This window comes from Cuculus canorus, chromosome 6 (genome assembly GCF_017976375.1).
Source record: "Cuculus canorus isolate bCucCan1 chromosome 6, bCucCan1.pri, whole genome shotgun sequence".
Classification (NCBI taxonomy): domain Eukaryota; kingdom Metazoa; phylum Chordata; class Aves; order Cuculiformes; family Cuculidae; genus Cuculus; species Cuculus canorus.
Genome location: NC_071406.1, coordinates 25646127 through 25666980, shown reverse-complemented (window position 1 = coordinate 25666980; position 20854 = coordinate 25646127). Strand labels below are relative to the sequence as shown.

Sequence of the window (20854 nt, the reverse complement as noted above, 5' to 3'; positions counted from 1 at the left end):
TCTCCTTGTCTCTCCCTTCACACTCTTGGTTTCCAAGATATAGGAGTAGTTTTTTGGGTTTTTTTTTTTTGTTTGTTTGGGTTTTTTTTTTGCGTTGGACGTTGAGTTCAGTCTCTTCTGCTTTCGTGTTTGGTTAAGAAGATTAGCAGAGTTCTCAAATGACTTATTTATTCCTTCTGAAGGGATTTTTACTATCCTCCTCATATCTACCCTGTGTGTTGTGCAGTGGCGGGAGAGCCACTACTTTAATTTTTTTTTTTTTTTTTAAATACAGAGGAAATTGTTCAAGATGTTTTGAGGTCCACACATTTTACTTTTGAGCTGGGAGCTTCTAGGTTTGGTAACAAACCCAAAGTTTTAAAAACTTGTGAACAGTCTTTTTATTAGCCTCTCATTTGTCATCTTGTTTTGGGTCAGTTTTCTCCACCCAAAAAGCATGATTTCTTTTGTGTCTGCTACACTCCACCCTCCTTTTCCTCTCCAACAATCCCTTGCCTTTTCATACATCTGCCAATATATGGAATCTATAGATGGCTTTCAGTTTAGAAGAGCATTTCCTTTTGCTTCCGTTTAGTTGTAGTGTGACTACACTGGGCTGAGAAGTGATTTCTGAGGGCCTGAGCCGCATGCACATATAAGCAATGCCAAGTGTGTGTATTGTTATAAATTTGTAGATTGTTTTCTTATATAAATCCTTTAAAAGGAACAAGACGTTCTAATCTTGCACCCCAGAGGAAAGTTATTTTTCTTTTGTTCCACACTGCCAACAATTGTGGTCATCAGCACAGCTGTTTGTCTTTTGACTTGGCTACTTATGGTCTGAATTGTCCAATCTCATTGCTCCCACTGTTTTAGTTTTACGAAGTACTGAAAGCCTAAGAGTTCTCTGTGATCTTTCATTACAAACTGGTTTTGGACAGTTCCTTAAAGAACCAGTAATAAGGTACTTGTTTCCCCCAGGTCATCCTTGCAAACTTTTATGACTTGGTTAGTTATTTTTTTTGAATAGAGGGAGCTAGAAGAGTATGTAATTTTATTTTACTGTTAATTGATTCTTTTTCTCCCCCCCCCCCCCCCCCCAACCTGTAACTTGAAACCTATTTCTGTGGGAGAATTTACAGTCTGTGTAAATTCTGTTTTATTTTCACATGTTCTCTAAGTAAAATATTAAGAGCTGAACCTGAGGATATTTTTTTGTGGGTCTTGGAGAACTGTGACGAGGAAGAGAAGACGTTTGTGCTGTTCTTTGAACATGGCATTTTGATTGACCTAGTCTTATGTAGAAAGTGGTGGAAGAAGCAACCTCCCAAACTGCGTTTTGCATGTCCTGTGGTCAGTTTATGCTGTGAAGTGAATTAGGACTATACCAGATGACCGCAACTTCTGTTTTGGCTGCCTGCTGAAAGGGAAATCAGAGCCTTCTGTTGCCTTGGGTAACATCCTACAAGGGCAAGCTATAGGGTTCTGCAGGAAGATAAATATGGGGTAGCTCTTTGTAAATGTGGCAGAAAAGGAAAAGTGGAGATACATCCGAAAAACTGTGATTATTTCCTCTCTTTTTCTAGATCAAAGAAGTCTGAAAACTGCTGTAGTTTAGCATGTAACATGTTTGGCTTGGCCAGAGACTGGAAAGCAGAGAAAAATCCAGTAAGCTGTGATTTAATATGTCAAGTGTTATAGCATCATAATAAACTTCTGCACGTATTCTTTTGGGTTGGAGCAAGACTACTGTCTGTGGAACACGGTCCTTGAATTCAAAGAAGTGCTGTTTCAGAGAGTGATAATTGTTGCACCGTATCATGTGCTTGCCCTTGTATGAAAAGACTGAGATGCTGGTACTCTGTTTCACAGCTGTACATGCAGATGTTACTGTGCATCCTTATTGTTTCTGTGCTCAGAACTCTTCTTTCTCTTCTTTCCCTCTGACACTTTCTGTGACTCTGAGGGAAATCCTCTACCATTCTGTGAAATGAATGGTTGACTGAGATCAAAGTTAAAACTTACGAGCACAGTGTCTTTTTCTTCTCAAATGGTATAACCTCTTCTATTCACTTGTTCTCCATTTCTTTGGTTCTCTGTTTATTGTATTGCTTATCACTTTTTCTTGCCATTCATATTTTAATTCACATTTTACAGAATGTTGAGGTGGGGATAAAGGATGGGAAATTAGTATGGAAGATGAGTTATAAAGGGGAGTGTCTGTTAACTATTTCCCTAAATTCTATTATTAGCTATAGTTAGAAGACTAAGTGTACAAGGTAGGACTCAAATGTCCAGGTGCGAATGGAGTAGACTAAATGGAGTTTTTCCAAGCTTAAATTTGGTACAGCTGTGACAGTGTGCTTTTGGGTCATGGCAGTAGAACATGTTTTCAATCTGTCCATTTGTCTACCTTCACAGGTTGCTAAGTTAGAGTATGAGTTGTGTAAGTGTAAAGGAACTGACATCGTATGGTTGTGTTTTGCTTTAAAATTAAGCTTACGTACTGAGGAAACCTACAGAGTCTGGGTTTTATTTCTTAGTCCTTTAGTGTGAATTAACGCGTTATAGAAGATCAGAAGTATTTTCTTTGTGTACAGTGTGAAAATTGGGCATAATGTAAAACTTCATTATGCCCTTTTTTATGGATAGTTTTTACAGATAGTCAAAAAGAAACTAAAAGAAAGTAAAAAGAACAAAATAGTTGAAAATACAAAAAACCTTGATCTTCCCTCATTATGTGGTATTACCTTTACTTCTGAAGTCTTAAAGGGCTCTAATACTAAAAATTTATTAATGCTGCGCATAATATGTTAAAGAGTAAAAACCAAACACTGCATTTGATTACCTAAGCTGATGTTAATCTGCCAGGTTTTATTGTTATTTTAAAACTATCCAGCTGAGTAACCCAGTTCCATGTGCTCTTTAATTGGAGTCAGCATTAACTAATGAATGCCTACAGCCTTTTTCTACTTTTTAAGCAGTTTTGATGTGATGTGCTGCTCAAATTACCCTGGGGTAACAGCCCTGGAGATACCTTGGTTTGTGTTGTCCCTGTTTTTGTGCCACTTTGCTGTGGGAGAGATGACATCATTTAATGTAGTTTTAAAAGAAGGTGAAATAATAATCTATGTAGATAACGGTGATATTCAACTTCCTTTCTATCTTTTGCATGTGGATTTTATTTCTGTGTGGGATAACTTTTTTTAAGCTGATCCAGGGAAAGCGTGGAGTAATGCTTTGTAGGTTGAAGTTACCATCTGAAAAACCTTGCATGCTGGTTTCAAGGAATGAAGCTGTTAATTTTGAAGGTCTACAATTCAGAAGTTGATTTTAAAAGAAAAAAAAATAATTTCATCCTATATAATCAAAGCTTGTCTTTTTTTGCAGTGCTTCAGAATATCTGTTGTTTGTGCTATTGTTTGTGCTTGGACTTCCAAGCTGCTACAGTTTTGAGTGTAGCTGCCCATCTGCTGTTTGGTTATTTATAGGCAGATCTGTGGAGTTCCTTCTAATATTCAAGTATTCAAAAACATTAATGAATTAAACATCACAATGCTCCTGTAAAAAGGGAGTTAGACTGAGGAACTGAATGAAGACTAAAAGGGATAAATGACTTTCTGAAAGCCATATGTATATTTCATAGTGGAACAAGGAATAGAAAGCAGGTTGGGCTTTTTTTTCCCTTGGCCTTTGAGTCCTGTGTTTAACAGACCAGCTATGCTTTCTTGCTTCATTCATGAAGGAGGGAATGAAGAAAGTACTTATTCTGTGAAACTTGCAGTAGAAGCTCATGAACAGGTTAACCCATTTAAACACCTTGCACAGTGTACTGAGAGCATTAAATGTTTCAGGTTTAATGAATTTGAGTAAACATGTTTGTATTGATTCTCCTCAAGCCTGAATTAGTTTTATTATTGTTTTTGACCAGCGGTTCTCCCTGGGTTGCTTACAAACAAAATGTGTTACTTGTAGGGCAGCTTCTCTCTAAAATCTTTAGAGCCTCTTACTTCCAGTCACCTAGTCAGTGTGAGCCTGTCATCTTCTCTCTCTGCCCTCTCTCTTTAATAGACTCCTAAAATGGTTTTAAACAGTGCCTGGACATTGGTTGTTGTCTAAGTTTTCTTGTTAGATGAGACTGAAATGTAGCAGAAAATGCAGGTGACAGTCTTCATTCATCAGAAATTATGTACTTTTATGCTGAATTTCACAAAGTTCCTATTGTGTATATGGTTTGTGGCTCTTCAGATTTTTTTTTTTTTTTTAAGAACTTCTAGGATTTTAAACTGTGAGTAAAACAATGTAACTACATTCTTCCTAGAGCCTGGAAACGATAGGGGTTGCAGTCTACCAAGTTGTGATTTGATTTTACATTCTAGTACAGCCTGAAATACTGTTTGCATTTTTATCTGTTCTATTAATTGGGGTTTTTTTACTATTTTAGTATCTCCCCTATCCTTTCCCTAATGCATGCATATTTAATTTAAGTTTCTATTTAAGAGAATTTTCTCTAGTACAAGTAGTATTAGTTTCCGCGTGCAGTGGGGGCTGGCTGAGTTTTGTGTTTCACTGGAACACCTTTCAGATATTTAGGTTTTAAGTACAAATATTATGTGAATTTAGTCTTGCCACTTTTGTGTGAAAATCTTGAGAAGAATGAGTACGTTGTTGGAGATTAACTTTGCTGTAGTGATTTAAACACCTGAAAGCCCAGGTCATTCTAAAGAAGTTCAGTGAGGTTCTTCAGTGTAGTTTTTATTTAACCTGTTTCCTGTGTATGCAAGTTTTAGTTTGGCACGTGGTATTTTAATTGGCAAAGTAGGTTGCAGGTGGACATACAGCAGTGTAGGCTTTTTCTGAAATGCAGCAGACAGATTTAACCTGTTTAACTTGTTTCATCTCTGTAAAATTTCAGCATTTAAAAGTTATGTTTTCTGTGTTGGAACTCTTAAAATGCAGCTTCTGGAAATATTTCACTTCTCTCAAGTGGGATCTGTTCCCTTCAGTGCTCTTATTTTCCTTCTGTAGCTTTTTTTCTATTTAATGAGCCCAAATACCTTTTTTTTTTTTTTTTTAATAGACACTGAATCTGTTTCTTTCAGCTAAATAATGGTACAACATTTAGCAGCACATGGTTCTTTATTCATTCTAAAGGGGGAGCTTGATGGCCAGTTTGAGAGCTTGTCATTTTGTGTTCTTTCAAACAAGTTAAAAAGACTCTACATTTTATTTGTAGGTCTAAATATATATTTATAGCTGCTTTTTAGCAGTGTACCTTTTAAAAACAAGTTTGATAACTCCCAGTGGAGAGTAGACAGCACCTCTCTTGAAATTTTCATTTTCTGATATTAAAAATATTATTTAGTTTAATTCATCCCAAGATTCCCTGCAGTGTTAAAGACTGGACAAGATGTTAAACCCTATTTTAAACCTGAAGATTTTTTTGTTTCAGGTTCTGATAACCTACTCTAGTGAGAATGTTTATCTAGATGGAGCACATCAAAGCCCTCACAGAAGAGAGGTAATAAAAAACTTCAGGAGTTTCTAGAACAAAGTCTAGGTGTTTTGAAATTATCAGCAATTGTTCTCACTCGCCTCCTGCCATTCTGAATGAGCAGAATGCTTCCTTTGGTCCAGGAAATACTGAACAAAAGAACTATTTTGATCCATGCACAGTGCCACTACTGCGGCAGAAAGCCAGGCAATGTTTTCATATTAAATAAAAAGGTCTTTTCACTGCACAAAAGAAACATGCTCCCTAGAGTTAGTTAATAAGTTGATGCAAACTTTTGTTCATTTGTGAAAGTGTGGAGATAATGGTGTGTGTAGATTTGAGGTTTCTTAATTGATTATCATAAAGCAACGTTTTAAATAGATCTTGGGGAGGAGAGGGAAAAACTGTTAATAGGTAGATATATGTTCCACCTACTAACAAAAAAAAAACAACCAAAGTTAAATATCCTGCATAGGGTTGTTTGAGTGTGGCATTTGCAAGACAAAAATGGCTGCCTGAGTCATTCTTAATTTCTGTGTTTTATACAGCAAATAACCAACAAATTTTTGTCTGAAGCACACAGAAAGCTCTAGTAGGATACTTATTTGAGTAAGTGCAAGCTGTCTTGGAACTTACTTTCCTGAAAGACCTGGAATTTGTTTTATTTCGTAATGTGAGAAATGTTTATTTTATATAATTGACAAAAAAGACTCTTTAAATATGGAAATGTTGGGGCAAGGGATGAGAATGAACATTGTTCCAATTATGTATTGGAACAGGGAGGGACAGTAAAAAGCTGTTGAAATGTTGTTTCTGTTTCATAATAAAATAGACCTTTCTTTTTTTTTTGAAGCTCATTGTTTTCAAGAAAAGGAGTAACCATTCTGTTTTGCCTCAGGCTTTCTAGTTGGATTCTCAATTTTTTTCCTTCTTTCTCCTAGATCACTTATAGTTTTGATTCAGTTAACGGTCTCCCCTGTGCTTAGGGAAAAAGTTTTATTTGTGTGCGTGAATTGTGAAGTAACCAGAGGGAGAACTCCAGGATGCAGTCTGAAGTCCTGTGACTGGAATGAAAGACAAAAAAATAAAATCTGTTTTTTATTTTGGCTAGATACTGGTGCATATCTTGATTTGTGTATTTCTGTGCAAATTTGTTTGTTTTTTTATTATATGGATTGATTTGTGAACGTCTGAACTAAATACTTGTAAGCAGATGCCAGTTGCTACTTCGCGTAGGCTGGAAGAGGAGGTTTCAGTTCAAGCATCCTGTTAATTTGTCAATGAAACGCAGAAGCTTAGTCACAGTGAATTACAGTTCATAATGCAATAGAAATGGGATGAAAGTAAGATGAGATTTGAAGACAAAATGAGCAGAAGCATTTCCAGATATAGGTTAGACATACTTATTCTGGATGTTGGATGTTTTTCTTTAAGACCTACTAATGGCAGCGTAATGGCAGTGTCCTGACATAAATGCAGCATAATGTATTTAAATAATGATAATATTCCTGGTAATAATGGACAGACTGTGCAGAATTGTAATTTTATTTACACTTATTTTATGTCTGAATGACCAAGCACACAGCTGATCAGCCTGTAAATTAATTGTAGTTTAATGGGGTTGGGAAATAGGGCTTTTATCTCTGTTCTTGGTTGAGATTCTACTTTGAGGTCATGATGAGGAAGAAATCTTCTCTTAAATAAACGCTTATGATACTGCCTTTTTTTTTTTCTTCAGTTTTTACAGTACTTCGGATTTTGGTTAGTGTTCTGTGCTTCCTTTAGAAGAGCGCCAAAGTGTTTTGGCCAGTCCTTATTCTACTGAAGTGTAATTTATTTCCCATGCTTGACAACTTTTAACTTCTTGTATTTCAGAGCTGTGACAATTATCTGGAGTAGAATGGAAGCTTCAGTAATATTACCCATTCTGAAGAAAAAATTGGCATTTCTTTCAGGTATGGTTTCTACTTTCTTCACTTGGTTCTGCCCTGCAGAATTTGCGTGGGGATTTTCAGATTGATTACTTGTATTTGCTGGTTGTATTTAACAGAAATATATTGTTAGTTAGCACTTTGTCATATTTCAAGAGGATCTTTAACTTTTAATCTAGTAGCAAAGCTATTGGTGTTGGCATTTAGCACTTGTCTTTGCTGTAGCCTGTAACTCAGCCCACAAAATTGAGGTCGTGAAGTTTCAGTCCGTATATAAGAGAATGATAATTTAGCAGACATCCAAGAATGACCTTTCTGTGTTTTTAATGTGGTTTTAGAAATAGATTGAATATTTTCAGGATTTTCTTTACAAAATTTTTCCTTGCTTTTCATTTCTTTCTCTTCTCTGACATGGAAATGGCTGGCAGCAGAATTAACCATGTGTTGCAACATTTTGATTATTGCCAAGTAGTTAATTCAGACAAGGCTGGAATTATAATTTTATCAATTAAAACTCTATGAGTCTTGGGTTGTAGGTAACTTTTTCTTCTCCCTGCCAGAGAAAAACAAAAGGGAATACCTAAAATTATAAATCACATTCTCTTGCTGATTTCACTGCTATCAGAGATAATTTTCTTAGTTCCTGATGTGCAATTGACTCTAGGGGAGGTAGATAACTTACAGAACACTTCTGAACTTCAGGAAATTAGTGTTGTCATAAATTCTCTACTGGTTGAGTTTATTTTAGCTAGTTTAGTTTAACCTGCTCCAGTCACTTGAAGTGAGGCATGTTCCTTTTGTTAATAGTTTTGTTTGCTTTGAAGCTGCCCGCTGTCCCCAGCAATTGCAGATCAAATAATCCCTGTTTAGAAGCAAACAAAAAAAGCCTCAAAACTCAGTTTACATTAAAGCCTAGCACAGTGGGCAATTTCCATAGTATGTTGGTCACTCGGCATTATACTGTAAGGGGAAGCTCTCATTAACTAGAGTGCTTTTTCAATTTGCTATTAAAGCTGCCTGATCCATTTTGAAATATAGATGTTCTTAGTGGAAAGTAATTTATTGAGTGTCAGTTTAAATGCTAGGAACCTTTCTGCACCTACATAATTTGAAGTATGTTTGACCTTTTGGAGTTATGTAGTATTAATGGATGCTGTAATTTAATGAATTATAAAGGATCATGCAGTAGTTTATAAGCATTCTTCAGTGTAAGTAAAGGAACGTGACACAGAAATCGGTTCATTATGTATCTTTAAAGCATTTTTTTTCTATATTTTCATAAATAAAAACACTTCAATGATTATAAACAAATAATGAGAGAAATAATATTATAGGAAAAGGTTTTCCAGTGTTTATATACTAAAGCTTCTTGTCATTTCTGAGTTAAATTTATATAAATAATGCTGGCCCTGCCTTCACTTTTTGGAAGAACAGTGGTTTCGATTGGAGCAGTATCTGTTACGATTTTGAATCCGTGGCTCTGTAGCTTCCATGTTGCTAGGTTACTACAAATACCATAAGGAAAAGAAGGCAAGCTACTGACTGAGCGGAAAACCTGAACAACCACTTGAAAAATGAATTAAAAATCTTCAGGTTTTGTGATGCTCTTAGTTGCTTTCCTTAACTCTAAATTTTTTCAGTTTATTAACTACACCATTTCTTCTAGGTTACAACACATCAAATTAATTTTGCCTCATTTTATTTTTCAGGTATAACTTTAAGCCTAAAGACTCAGTCTGAGTGTAGTGCCCTCCTGTAAGGGGTGTTGTTTGCCATGCTTAAAAATCATAATGTGATTGGCTTTATCTCACTAAATGTTGTACTCTGAAGGTTGTTGTCACTCTATAGCACTTTCTGGCTGACCCTTTCAGGGAGGTGTGTCTATTATATGATCTTTTTGTATTCAGTGGATTTGGCTTCAGTTCCCATTTAAGCTGCGAGTATGAGCATAGTCCAGATCCATTATGGTTACTGGTTCATACCTCTGTCACTCAAGTCAGTCTTTTGGAAGAAAGACCAGAAGAGAAAATCTTTACTTTTACCCCAAAGCCTGTAGCTTTCGTGAGACTTTCTTGAGAGTCTGTGTGGTCAAAAGCAACCCAAACCACAGTTGTAGCAATCTACTTAAATTCAGCACATCAGCATTGTGTAACACCTGACAGAATCATAGAATCACTAGGTTGGAAGAGACCCACTGGGTCATCGAGTCCAACCATAATCTGATCTTACTGTATCTCATAAAGGGCAAATAAATGTGAGGTCAGCTCTTTCAATATTTTTGTTGCTGATATTGTTATTGATAACTTTTAGCAGAAGGGTTTGGAAACACATGTGAAGATTAAAGCAACTGGTTGGTAATATTTAACCTAATTGTGACGTTACTCTTATGTGTTTTTAAGTAGGTCTGGAAGTCTTACACATCTGATGAATGAACTACCAATTTTGAGTATGTGTCATGGGCGGCCTGTGTGTTAGAAAATCCTCCTTTGTGTAGTTGACGTTTCTAGGAGGTGTGGTGTGTTCCAGTTGGAGCTGTTGCATTCGTGCTCACCTTGGAGGCTTACCAGCTTTCTGACAGGCTGGTAGTGTGCAAGGTCTAGGAGATACTTTTAGCAATGTAATCTAGATAAGCAAAAATAATGCTTCTGGAAAACTTGATTTCTGTTGTTTATGTCAAAAGTACTAGTTGAAAGACTTATGACAGCTACAGATGTGGTCTATGCTCTGAAGACCTGGTCTTGGTTTAAATATCCATATTTGGTGAATGAGATGTGAAATGTCAGTTGTGAGTTTTTAATACTAACTTTGAAGATTATTTGTATGAAGTATTTTGAGACCACGAATCTATGAAGTATTTTTTTTTTACTTTAAAGCTCTCACTTTACCTTTCTAATGACTTTTGTTTCCCGCAAAATAGGAGGGAAGGACAGAAGAAGTGGCCTCATTTTGACAATTCCATTATGCCTTGAACAGACGAGTATGGATGAGCTGAGTGTCACACTAGACTACCTTCTAAGTATCCCAAGGTGATTGCAAAGGCATTTTGTTCAGGGCTGCCTTCTTTTCCAGTGGTGGAAGGGATCTTTTTATTGATTTTCATTTGCTTTTTGATACCAAATGAATTTTACATAAATGTATTAAAATGTGATATTATCTGACTGAATTAAACATACACCCCAATGAACTAAGGAGTATCTACTAAGGCAATCTATAAATGTTTTTAAAACTTGATTAAGTGATCTGATTTGTAGTTAACACTGTTCAAAAAAATTCTGACTGTGGAGGGAGAAGCAAAGAATAGATTCAGGCTGCTTACAAGTAAAATATCAATAGATACATGAGTATATTGTACAACATTTTAGTCGTGGATATTTTAGGGGTTTTCAGATGGCTTGTTTTCTTTTGTGAAGTGATGAAAATCCCAAATGGTCGTCTGTGCAAGTCATCTCATTGATTTGAGGACTTGGCCATATTTATCGAACAGATGCAGGCATTGTTGTTCTAGCAAGCATTAATTATTCTGCAGTCTCATCCTGATGTATGTTTTAACATGCATTATTGTAACAATAACTGCCTGAAAATTCAATCAAAGTACTCTTTGTACTCTGTATAAACCGGGAAATCAGTTTGAAAGCGAAGTCCATATTCCCACTGACTGTCAGTCGTGGAAAAAATTACTTCTCATTTATGGTGGCAGTATGGAAAAATCATTGTCGTTTTTGTTGGCGTGGTTTTTTTTTGTGGGAAATGCAAACTTTTTGGCCTCAGTGCTTGCCTTTTTTGTTCTGGAAAGACTTGCTGAACAGTGTTTTGAAAAAGGAGGGGTGTGGGGAGGGATGTTGTCCCAAAACCAGCTATCTTTCCAAGAAATATTAATTTAGTTTTTCCTCAAGTTCTGTGTATAAGGTAACCTAATATGTTTAACTTCTGATTCAGTTGTGCGTGGCATATTGTAAGTAACTGTTTTGAAATATTCATTCTAGTGTTGATGGATAACTGCCTCCAAAATTTGAGGCATGACTGTTACAGGGCCTTGAGTAAAATTTGTTTGGGATGAATGTGGGGTGTGTGTAAAGCTTTCCTAAAACTTCAGGCAAGTTATTGCTCGTGTTTGTCTTCTGTTATGGCTTTCTTTGACGCTATATAAATTCTCAAATTCTGAAGAGGCCTCTTTAGAAACCAAGCAAATACAAGTGGCAGTGTTAAGCTATTGTCTGTGCGTACTACGGTTTGCTTCCTTGGCTCAAATCACCAAGTTTTTTTATTTTTTTTTATTTTAACATTCATACTGACATTTGTTTGTTTTGCCTGAACTTTTCAGAGGTGGTAAGCTCACTTTTGAATTTGGTTGTTTGTTTGGGTGTGTTGATTTCTTTTACCATGTTTTGTAGTAGAGAAGAGCAGATGCTGATACTACTAGATTCTAAGTGAGCCTAAGGAAGCCATGTCTCAAGATGCTGTAGTAACAATATTCATCTTGTTCTTAAAAAGATAGTGGTAGTGTGCCTTTTGAGTTCATGCTGATTAAACGTTGCAAATGTAAAACCTGAATGTTTAGAGTGAATCTGGTAAACTCACGTGTGTGAGCTTACATAATTTTCCCCCCCCCTTTTTAAATTCCAAGCCGAATTTGTCTTCCTTTTACACATACCTGATGAAGCTCAATTTAAACAAGAAGTAAATAACAGTTAAATTTCTTGGTGTGAAACATAATCCTTAGTGTTACTTGCAAGTAGTTTTGTTCTTTTTTAAGCTGGGGAGTTTACAGAAATGGCTTTCTTTTGTAATTGCAAATTTCTGTGCTAAAGATTATATAATCCTTTTCCACTTCATGTAAATGTCATGGTTTTTAGTGACTTATAACATTGGATACAAAAATTTCAACTTAAGACATGATATCTAATGTCGTAACTAATGCTTAAATTATGGGCTCACTTCCATGTCCTTTTCTGGCTGCTGATGTGTTTGTTGTGAGAAGGTAATGCTTCACAGTTGTTGGTGATATCCAGAGGTTGTTGCCACTGTTGAACATCGACAGCTTTTGTTGTGAGCACCTAGTTGCCACCTTCAGCTAGAAATGAGCTGGAGAGGTCTATGTGGGAATGCAGAGTGAGGAAAAATTTCACGGTTTTCTCCCACTTGAGTGGAAGTACCTTTGAATTTTTGCCTTCACAGCTAACTGCTGAAAAGAAGATTTTTTTTTTTTTTTGTACTATACACAGACTCAGACCTTATTAGAAGAGAGATGATGTCAGCCTAAAATACTCTTCCTTGTAGATCCATATGTTAAACCTCTGTTGTTGTAGAGATTTTTATGTGTACTACAATTTCTAGTCTGTTTGTTCAAGAAAGATTAAGCATGTTTAGATTGTTTCCTGCTTGGACACTGCATCAAGTGATATGTAGCTGTATCTTCAAATGTGCGCCAGTTCAGAAGTGACCTTTTGAAACCTGACATACTTTTGTCTTCCTTATTGGAACTAAATTGGCCTCTTTCTGATGATTTTGTGAAGTTTATGATTCTGAAATCTTTTCAAGTTTAATGAAGTTTGAATAAATGTTTATATTATAAAATGTACTTCAGTGCTACTGAAAAATTGTCATTTGGGATATCTTCTAATATGCTTGAGCATTCAAATTGAAAGTAATTTGTAAACTGAGTAAATTTAAGGTGTATAAGTGTTTTTATAAGTAAAAAACCCTATGTAGTTGTATTTTTTCAGCAGAGTTGAAATACAAAGTCATTGTAATATGTCACTTGTTCATGAATTTTATTTTTTTCTAAGTGTTTTTCTTCTTTTAGTGAGAAGTGTAAAGCGAGAGGATTTACTGTGATAGTGGATGGCAGAAAATCTCAATGGAATGTGGTAAAAACAGTTGTGTTAATGCTACAGGTAAATACACTTTTATATGTTCATAGTTGACTAGTTTTATAGATGTGAACTCAATAGCCGTGTTATTGTAGAGGCTTTGTATTTCTTTATTGAGAAATAGGTGATTTATGACCTATTTATAAAAATCACAGATATTTTTCTGTGACAGAGTTCTGTGCAGGAAGAAACAATCTGAAAAGGAGATTATATGTTTTAGTTAAGCGAGGTACAAATTCATTACATGAATATGCGATTGTAGGTCTTTTTAACTAAACCTCTGTTTTAGAAAAAATACAGAAACATGCTCCTGGTGTCATCAACTGTGATTATCAGGAATGTCTGCAGAACAACATTTCACACTGATAGTGCAGCTGAGCAGGTTCTGATGTAATATGATGTATTTTTTTCCATTGTCTATGGTAATAGTCCCAATCACAAATTATATTCTGGACACTGTACAGAGTGGGAGAAGGAAAAATAAGTGTCAATTCCCAATTAAAGAAATTCATAACAATTTATTTTAGCTTTTCAGAACTATGAGGTGACAAAGTCTTGCTTTGGCTAAACAGTGTTGGGTTATTTTCTGATCTCAGTGGTCAAAATGCAAGATACAGCACTCAGAATAGATTAGAGGACTTGGACTACTGTCTTTCTTACTGCAGAGATGATTTCTCTTTATCAGACCAATTTTCCTCTCAAACTTATATGAAAACTCAGAAGGGGTTTCAAATATAAATAATTTCATTTTGTTGTCCTGCTGGCTTATTGCTCCTCGATCTTTAAGTCTCTTTCAAGGTGTCTTTCAACTATTCTTGACTAAGATGGCATTCCTATTAATAGAGTTATAGTAATTGCATCCACTATATTCTGACTGTGATCTTGACTGAGCTTTCACTTCAGCTAATGTGCAGTTGTGACATTTAGTGGGAAATTCAGCTAGTGGGGAAGGTAGCTTTTGGCCTGTACTCAGATTTCAGTGGCTTGCTGTCAGCACACTTCCTGCCGGCTTGAAGTCTGCAGAAGCATAAGTTGCATATCTGTGTCTTTAATTTGATAAGGAAGCAATGAAGATTTTCCTGTGTAAGCTCATCACTTGTGCAGACCTCTTGAGATTTCTCTCTGTATGGACACAGGTAGTTCTCAAAGGTGCTGGTTGGTCACCAGACAATTCTGTGTAAAGGATGTCTACTTTTAATAGCTTTTGCATATTCATTAAAATGGTGCAAGAATTAAATAACTTTTTTTCAGTGCTATGATTTCCAAGTTGGATGTATTTAACTTCAGAGTAATATTTTTATGAATTAAATGAGGCATTTGAAGAGAAATCCCATGGATTGTCACCTTTATGTCAGTACTGTGATGATCTAACTGTTGATTATTCCCAAATCATCAGTTATAGCAGTAAGCAAGAGTTTCTGTTCCTTGACCTGCATTCAGTGTGACAACATAAAATCAACTTAGTAGAAAAAAATTACAGGTTTAGGCTGAGGAATGTTTTCCTAGTAATACTTTTATTAATATGCTGAAATGTTAATATTAAGTAATTTCACTCTAGTCTAAGCAGTATCTACTAGAGAAGCATAGGATATAATCTTAATGTGATTTAATAACAAAGTATACAATTATTTTCTAACTTTATGGTTAGCAAATGACATTGGTCAAAGCTTTGTTGTCCATAGTTGGTTGGGATTTTTTTTTTTATAATGAAACGCCATAAATAAAATTAAGTCTAGGCAAAAATTCATGGTTTTCTATAGTGATGGAGCATAGACTAATGGTTAGGCCTCAGGACTGGGAATAAGGAGGTTAGATTTTCTTTTCTGTTCTGACACAACTTAGATTGCACTAAATTTCGTAACAGCTACAAAGCAGGATGGCGACAACACATGAAGTAAATGCAGCACCTCAGTTTAAATTCTGTCTGTAAGTTTTATGTCCTTGAATAGGTGACGTATAAATGTAATTCAGTTCGTTCATAAATAAAGGTTTAATCTTGAATGTTGACTTAGTTTTTTATGTGTTTTACAGAATGTTGTTCCAGCTGAGGTGTCGCTTGTTTGTGTAGTAAAACCAGATGAGTTTTGGGATAAGAAGGTTACACATTTCTGTTTTTGGAAAGAGAAGGATAGACTTGGCTTTGAGGTATGTAGAGCTTTTTGTCACTTCTCTCAAAAATACCATTTCTGGAATACTAAAATAACTGGATGAAAATTAACATGTCTCTGAGAAGAATTATATTCCAGATGCTTTGTGGATATCCTTAGCAAACCACTGTGGCCTTTCAACTTTTTCCTCCTTTAAAAATATTAAATTAAGTAGGTCACAAATTAGAAATGTGTGGTGTTTAATTCTTTGCTGAGCAAGAGGATAAAGCTGTTCGATACATATTGTGGATGTTTTGAATAAGAAACTGTTGTGTGGGGTATTGTGATTTTTTTTTTATTTTTTTTCATTACTTCTGTAATAGACTGTAGAGATGCATGTTGTATAGTGTCACTGAATCAGTAGTAACTGTTTTGAAAAATATCTTGTTGCTGGTGCATGCATCTTCTCTCATTTTTTTTGAGTTTTGACATTGGTAACAGAGATTACAGGTCCCTTCAGCTTGCCAAATATAAGGTGCTGTTGTTCTTCGCTTGGGAGGCAGTGTGTGTACAAGAGATTACAGCAGTTCTATTCATTTGTCTTTTTGTGAGGTTATTTTTAGAAAATTCTGTCATTGATCTTTCCTATAATTTTTTTTATTAATCTTATTTGAACTACAACAGGCTTGCTATGCTCAGCAAATGCTAAAATGTCTACTTGTTTTGTAGAACAAAGCTCTTGGTGTCTTTTTCATGAAAGAGTTGAATAGAGAAGCACTTTGCAGCCTTGTCCAATGCTGTGTAATTCTTTCTGTTGGTTAGATTATAACATTCTTGAATACTTCTGTAGAAAACTTAGTTCGGGGTAAATGGGGATTGGAAGATGACAACTGTTGAAGTTATGTAACTATGAAATAATATAAACCTAAAGGCTCAGTCATACAGATAGAATGCTGTTAATACACATGAATTTGGTCTTGTTAAGTCTTAAAGTCGGACTTTACCTAGAATAAATGGCTTCATTTTTTGAAACAATTTGTGCAGGTGGAAGTGCTTGGAAGGAATGTTGGGGGTAAAGGGTGAGATTACTATTTTCCATCAGATGACCAAATTTTTTTTTTCAAATCTGCTTTAAGATTCCTTTTATTACAACATTTTTAAAAATCTGCTTTAGATTCTTATAAGTAAGGAAATTATGCATGTTTGCCTTCAGGTGGTTAATTTTACAGATGAAGGTCATATTTTATTTTTGAGTAGTTCTTTAAAGACAGATTTGGAAAGTAGCCTGAATTCCACAGAGCAGTCGAAATCTCTACACTGTGTTTAAAACTCTGCAGCCAGCAAGATATTCACTGATAAATGTAGTGAAGTACCAAAAATTTTAGTAATGGAAGTGTTCCCAGACTTGCGTTACTGTTAAACTCTCTTGGGGTTTGCAGATGCCTGTCTGTGCCTTTACCTGAGTCCTTTGAGGGTACTGGCCAAAGGTCATGGGGCCAAAATATGTCTGAGGCTTGAAGTTTGGTGTGTAGCAGCTCAGTCATAGCTTCTTTAATCGAAAACATGAGTGTGGTGGTGTCCACCTCTTATAAGCTAGCCTATTGTTTGGAGCTCATCCAAGATGAAGATTAAAAAAGAGACATTCCTTGTGTCTTGCACTTTCTTGAGGGTTTGGGGTGTTTTTTTGCTGGTGGCTTGTGGTTGGGTTTTTTTTTGTTTGGTTGTTTTTGGTTTTGTTTTTTTTTCCTGTGCAATAACTCATTCTTAAAGGACAGGGAAAACTGAGAGAACAGTAGGAAAAATACTGTACTTGGCCAGATAATGAAGAATGGCTCTTGGTATTAGGTGAGCTTTGTTCTTCACAACTCATTAACTCTTGGTTATGTATCACTTCATTTTGACTTGGAAAACTGGCTTAGTAAAAATGACCCACCTTCTCTGTGCTCCAAATAATATTTGTTTTAGACACAGTAGTGTCTTTGCTCTATTCCTGGTACGAGTGCAGAGCACTGATAAGGCTATGGAAATCTCTAACTCATGAACAAATCTACAGCTGAATAATTATATATTACTGACAGAAAAAACAATGATTGTGGGTTGGATTTGCATAACTACTAGGAAAATCCGAGATTATTTGCACAATTAAATAAACGATCTAAAATTTTAAATGACAGTATGAAATAATTTTCTTCACCCTCAGGTGTAGTCTATTTTTAATTGAAGTGAATGCCAGGTAACTGATTTGAAATTTCTAGTGGGGCATCACCTCTACCTCCTATTTTCTGCTATCTGATCTGTTTTTAATACCTTACTTAATATGATGCCATTAATCACAATGCCTTCCTTTCTGTTCAGGGGCAGAAATCATTTGTCTCAGAGTGAGATGTGGTGATGATGACGAGTTGCAAAGCATGGAAAGTAAATGTGGGAAATGAGATTAAAAGGCTACTGGGTGGATAGTATAAAGAGGTGGGCTGATTCAGCCAAATAAAAGTCCACACCCTTATTCTTGGTTAGTATTAGTGTTGGGTTTGGACTTGCCTTAGGTCAGTTCCCATTCATCCTCCAGCAGAGCCCTTTATTCTGCCCTACAGTGCTTATACGAAGCAGTTCATGTGTTCATCGAAGCATTTTTTTTTTCTTGTCCCGTGACTATGCTCCATAACAAGAGAGCTGTCTTAATTGTTCCAGGGATGTCTTTCAGCTGAAATGTTGCATGTTGCACTGTAATACTTAATTTTAAAATGTTAATAGTATTAAGAACTGGGTTTATCTATAAATATTTCCAGCTGGGTTTTGAGGGCTTGCAGGTGTTGCTTTTTTTGCTTTTTATTATTATACTCTACACAGTGATATGAAACGAATCACTCTGTTAGTAGCTGTAGTATGTTGTATTTGATTGTGAGCTTTTCATGTGAAGATAGGTAGGATAAATGGAGGAAAATGTGTACTGTACAAGTAGAAGAAACAGTGCATGTTTGTACGCAATGCAGAACTACCTTCAGACTGGTGGGAGTTTTTTTGGTGTATGCTATTCATTTAAAGGACTAGGAGGTAAAATAATCTCTGAGCCTGATTTAGATATTAGTGCTTTGAAAATCAGTTTGTTGAAAGGAGGTGGGAAGAAGAACTTGCTGTTCTTATCCTTGTGTAAAACATGGAGCAAAAATTAAAAGCTCATGTAGGATTGTGAGATAACTCAAGGGCTGCTTTTAAAACAAAAAAAAAAAAAGAGGAAAAAAGGTTGGGTAAACTGGGAACTAGATGGAAAAATCAGAGTATATTGCAAAATAGTTCTTAAGTCCAAAGTTGCAGTAGTTTTAAGTGCATCATGCTTGCAGTGTAGCAGCTAACAACTCTAAAGTCTCTAGTAACAGTGTCAGATGTTTCTTAGGATCATACATCAGCAGAATCTGCCCTGGAAAATCTCAGGTCTCTAATGTCAAGTTATCAGTATACACAAGAATATGAAAACCTAAAAATTGCATTTTTCCCTGAAAACTTCCTGTGTATCAACTTGATTATGGTCTGTATGCTTGCGTATCAAGATTGCTCTGAAAGAAATATTAGCTAGCTGACAGTTTTTTCCCATGTTATGTTGCTGAAAAGTAGCTGGTAAGATCCTATTTCATTGAAGCTTTCCCAGTATTTTTCCAAAGCTGTTTGGATATATAAGCTGCTAGCACAACAAATCATCGAGAATCAATTCACCAAGAATACAGCTTTAATATTGAGTCCAAAGGACTTTATCAAAATTCAATAAGTTATACCTATCAACCAGGCTGTGAGAGGGGAAGAGTTATCTGGGTTTCCCAGTTTTTCTTGGCAGAATTTTTGGGAAATAAACAAATCCCCCTTCTCTTATGCCTGTTTGTATGAAATTTGTCCAAATTGCTAATAAGAAGTGACCAGGTAAGTATGATCAGCTTTTAGCATGCTTTATTTCTGTTCTTTTTAAAAAAGTATTTTAGGAGTGGCAGATGCTTATGTTCCAGTAAGTAAATGAAAAAAATGTGCAATATTTTGTTTAAAGTTAGTAAACTAGGCAGTGATGCTCTGTTCATATTGAGTTAAATACCTTTATACTCTTAAAGTAGCCACATTTGTAGTCAGTTGCCGTGTAAAAGATCAGAACAGGTAATTTAAACGTAATATGTATTATTGTATGTATAAATGTTCTTGCCATTAGTTGCATTTCTATCAATTTTACATAACATCAAACAGCTAATAAGGTATATAATAGGTACATTATACTATTCTTAGATGCTTCTTTAGAAGAAGACTAACTTCATGAGTAGCGTTATTTCACAGAATCACAGAATCACAAGATTGGAAAGGACCCATTGGATCATCGAGTCCAACCATTCCTAACACTCCCTAAACCATGTCCCTAAGCACTTCATCCACCCGTTCCTTAAACACCTCCAGGGAAGGCGACTCATCCACCTCCCTGGGCAGCCTGTTCCAGTACCCAATGACTCTTACTGTGAAGAATTTTTTTCTGATATCCAACCTGAACCTCCCCTGACGGAGCTTCAGGCCATTCCCTCTTGTCCTGTCCTCTGTCACTTGGGAGAAGAGGCCAGCTCCCTCCTTTCCACAACCTCCTTTCAGGTAGTTGTAGAGAGTAATAAGGTCTCCCCTCAGCCTCCTCTTCTCCAGGCTAAACACCCCCAGCTCTCTCAGCCGCTCCTTGTAAGACTTGTTCTCCAGCCCCCTCACCAGCTTTGTTGCTCTTCTCTGGACACGCTCCAGAGTCTCAACATCCTTCTTGTGGTGAGGGGTCCAGAACTGAACACAGTATTCAAGGTGCGGTCTCACCAGTGCTGAGTACAGAGGGAGAATCACCTCCCTGGACCTGCTGGTGACCCCATTTCTGATACAAGCCAAGATGCCATTGGCCTTCTTGGCCACCTGGGCACACTGCTGGCTCATATTCAGTCGGCTGTCAACCAGCACCCCCAGGTCCTTCTCTTCCGTGCAGCTCTCCAGCCATTCTTCCCCCAGTCTGTAGCGCTGCATAGGGTTGTTGTACCTCAAGTGCAGGACCCAGCATTTGGCCTTGTTAAACCTCATCCCATTGGTCTCGGCCCAGCAGTCCAGCCTGTTCAGATCCCTTTGCAGAGCCTCCCTACCCTCCAGCAGATCGACACTTCCTCCCAGCTTAGTGTCATCTGCACTAAGTGACATCTGCATTTAGTTTTTCTTGGACATTGAGGCACCTGGGGTTTAGGGCTGGTTACTGGCATTACTTAAAGAAACTATAGGCTGATCCCTTTTTGGCAGCTACATTCTGTTAAGAATACAGAAGAAAAACCTATATTGGCTAAATGGTTGCTGAAGGATGCTTTTACACGTTAACTATTTGACCATTTGTTTGGAACCCTCTAGAGTTTTTTAATTGTAAGAACTGAAAAGTCACAGAATTCCAGTTGGAAGAGACCTTGAGAGGCCTCTAGTACAGTGTCCTCAAAGCAGGATTATCTGAGGTTA

General features: G+C 36.3%; 1 protein-coding gene across 5 annotated transcripts in view; it reads left to right on the top strand.

The window, feature by feature from the left end:
* SESTD1 (SEC14 and spectrin domain containing 1) overlaps window positions 1–20854 on the top strand; it is a 50447-nt gene that overhangs the window by 5038 nt on the left and 24555 nt on the right. For all 5 annotated transcript variants that reach the window (XM_054069870.1, XM_054069871.1, XM_054069868.1 and 2 more), the window contains 4 exons: window positions 7349–7428; window positions 10322–10430; window positions 13208–13298; window positions 15306–15419. In XM_054069870.1, the coding sequence (XP_053925845.1) occupies window positions 7374–7428; window positions 10322–10430; window positions 13208–13298; window positions 15306–15419 (369 nt within the window). In that variant the 5' untranslated portion in view covers window positions 7349–7373. Of the gene's footprint in view, window positions 1–7348; window positions 7429–10321; window positions 10431–13207; window positions 13299–15305; window positions 15420–20854 lie in introns of those variants that run through there.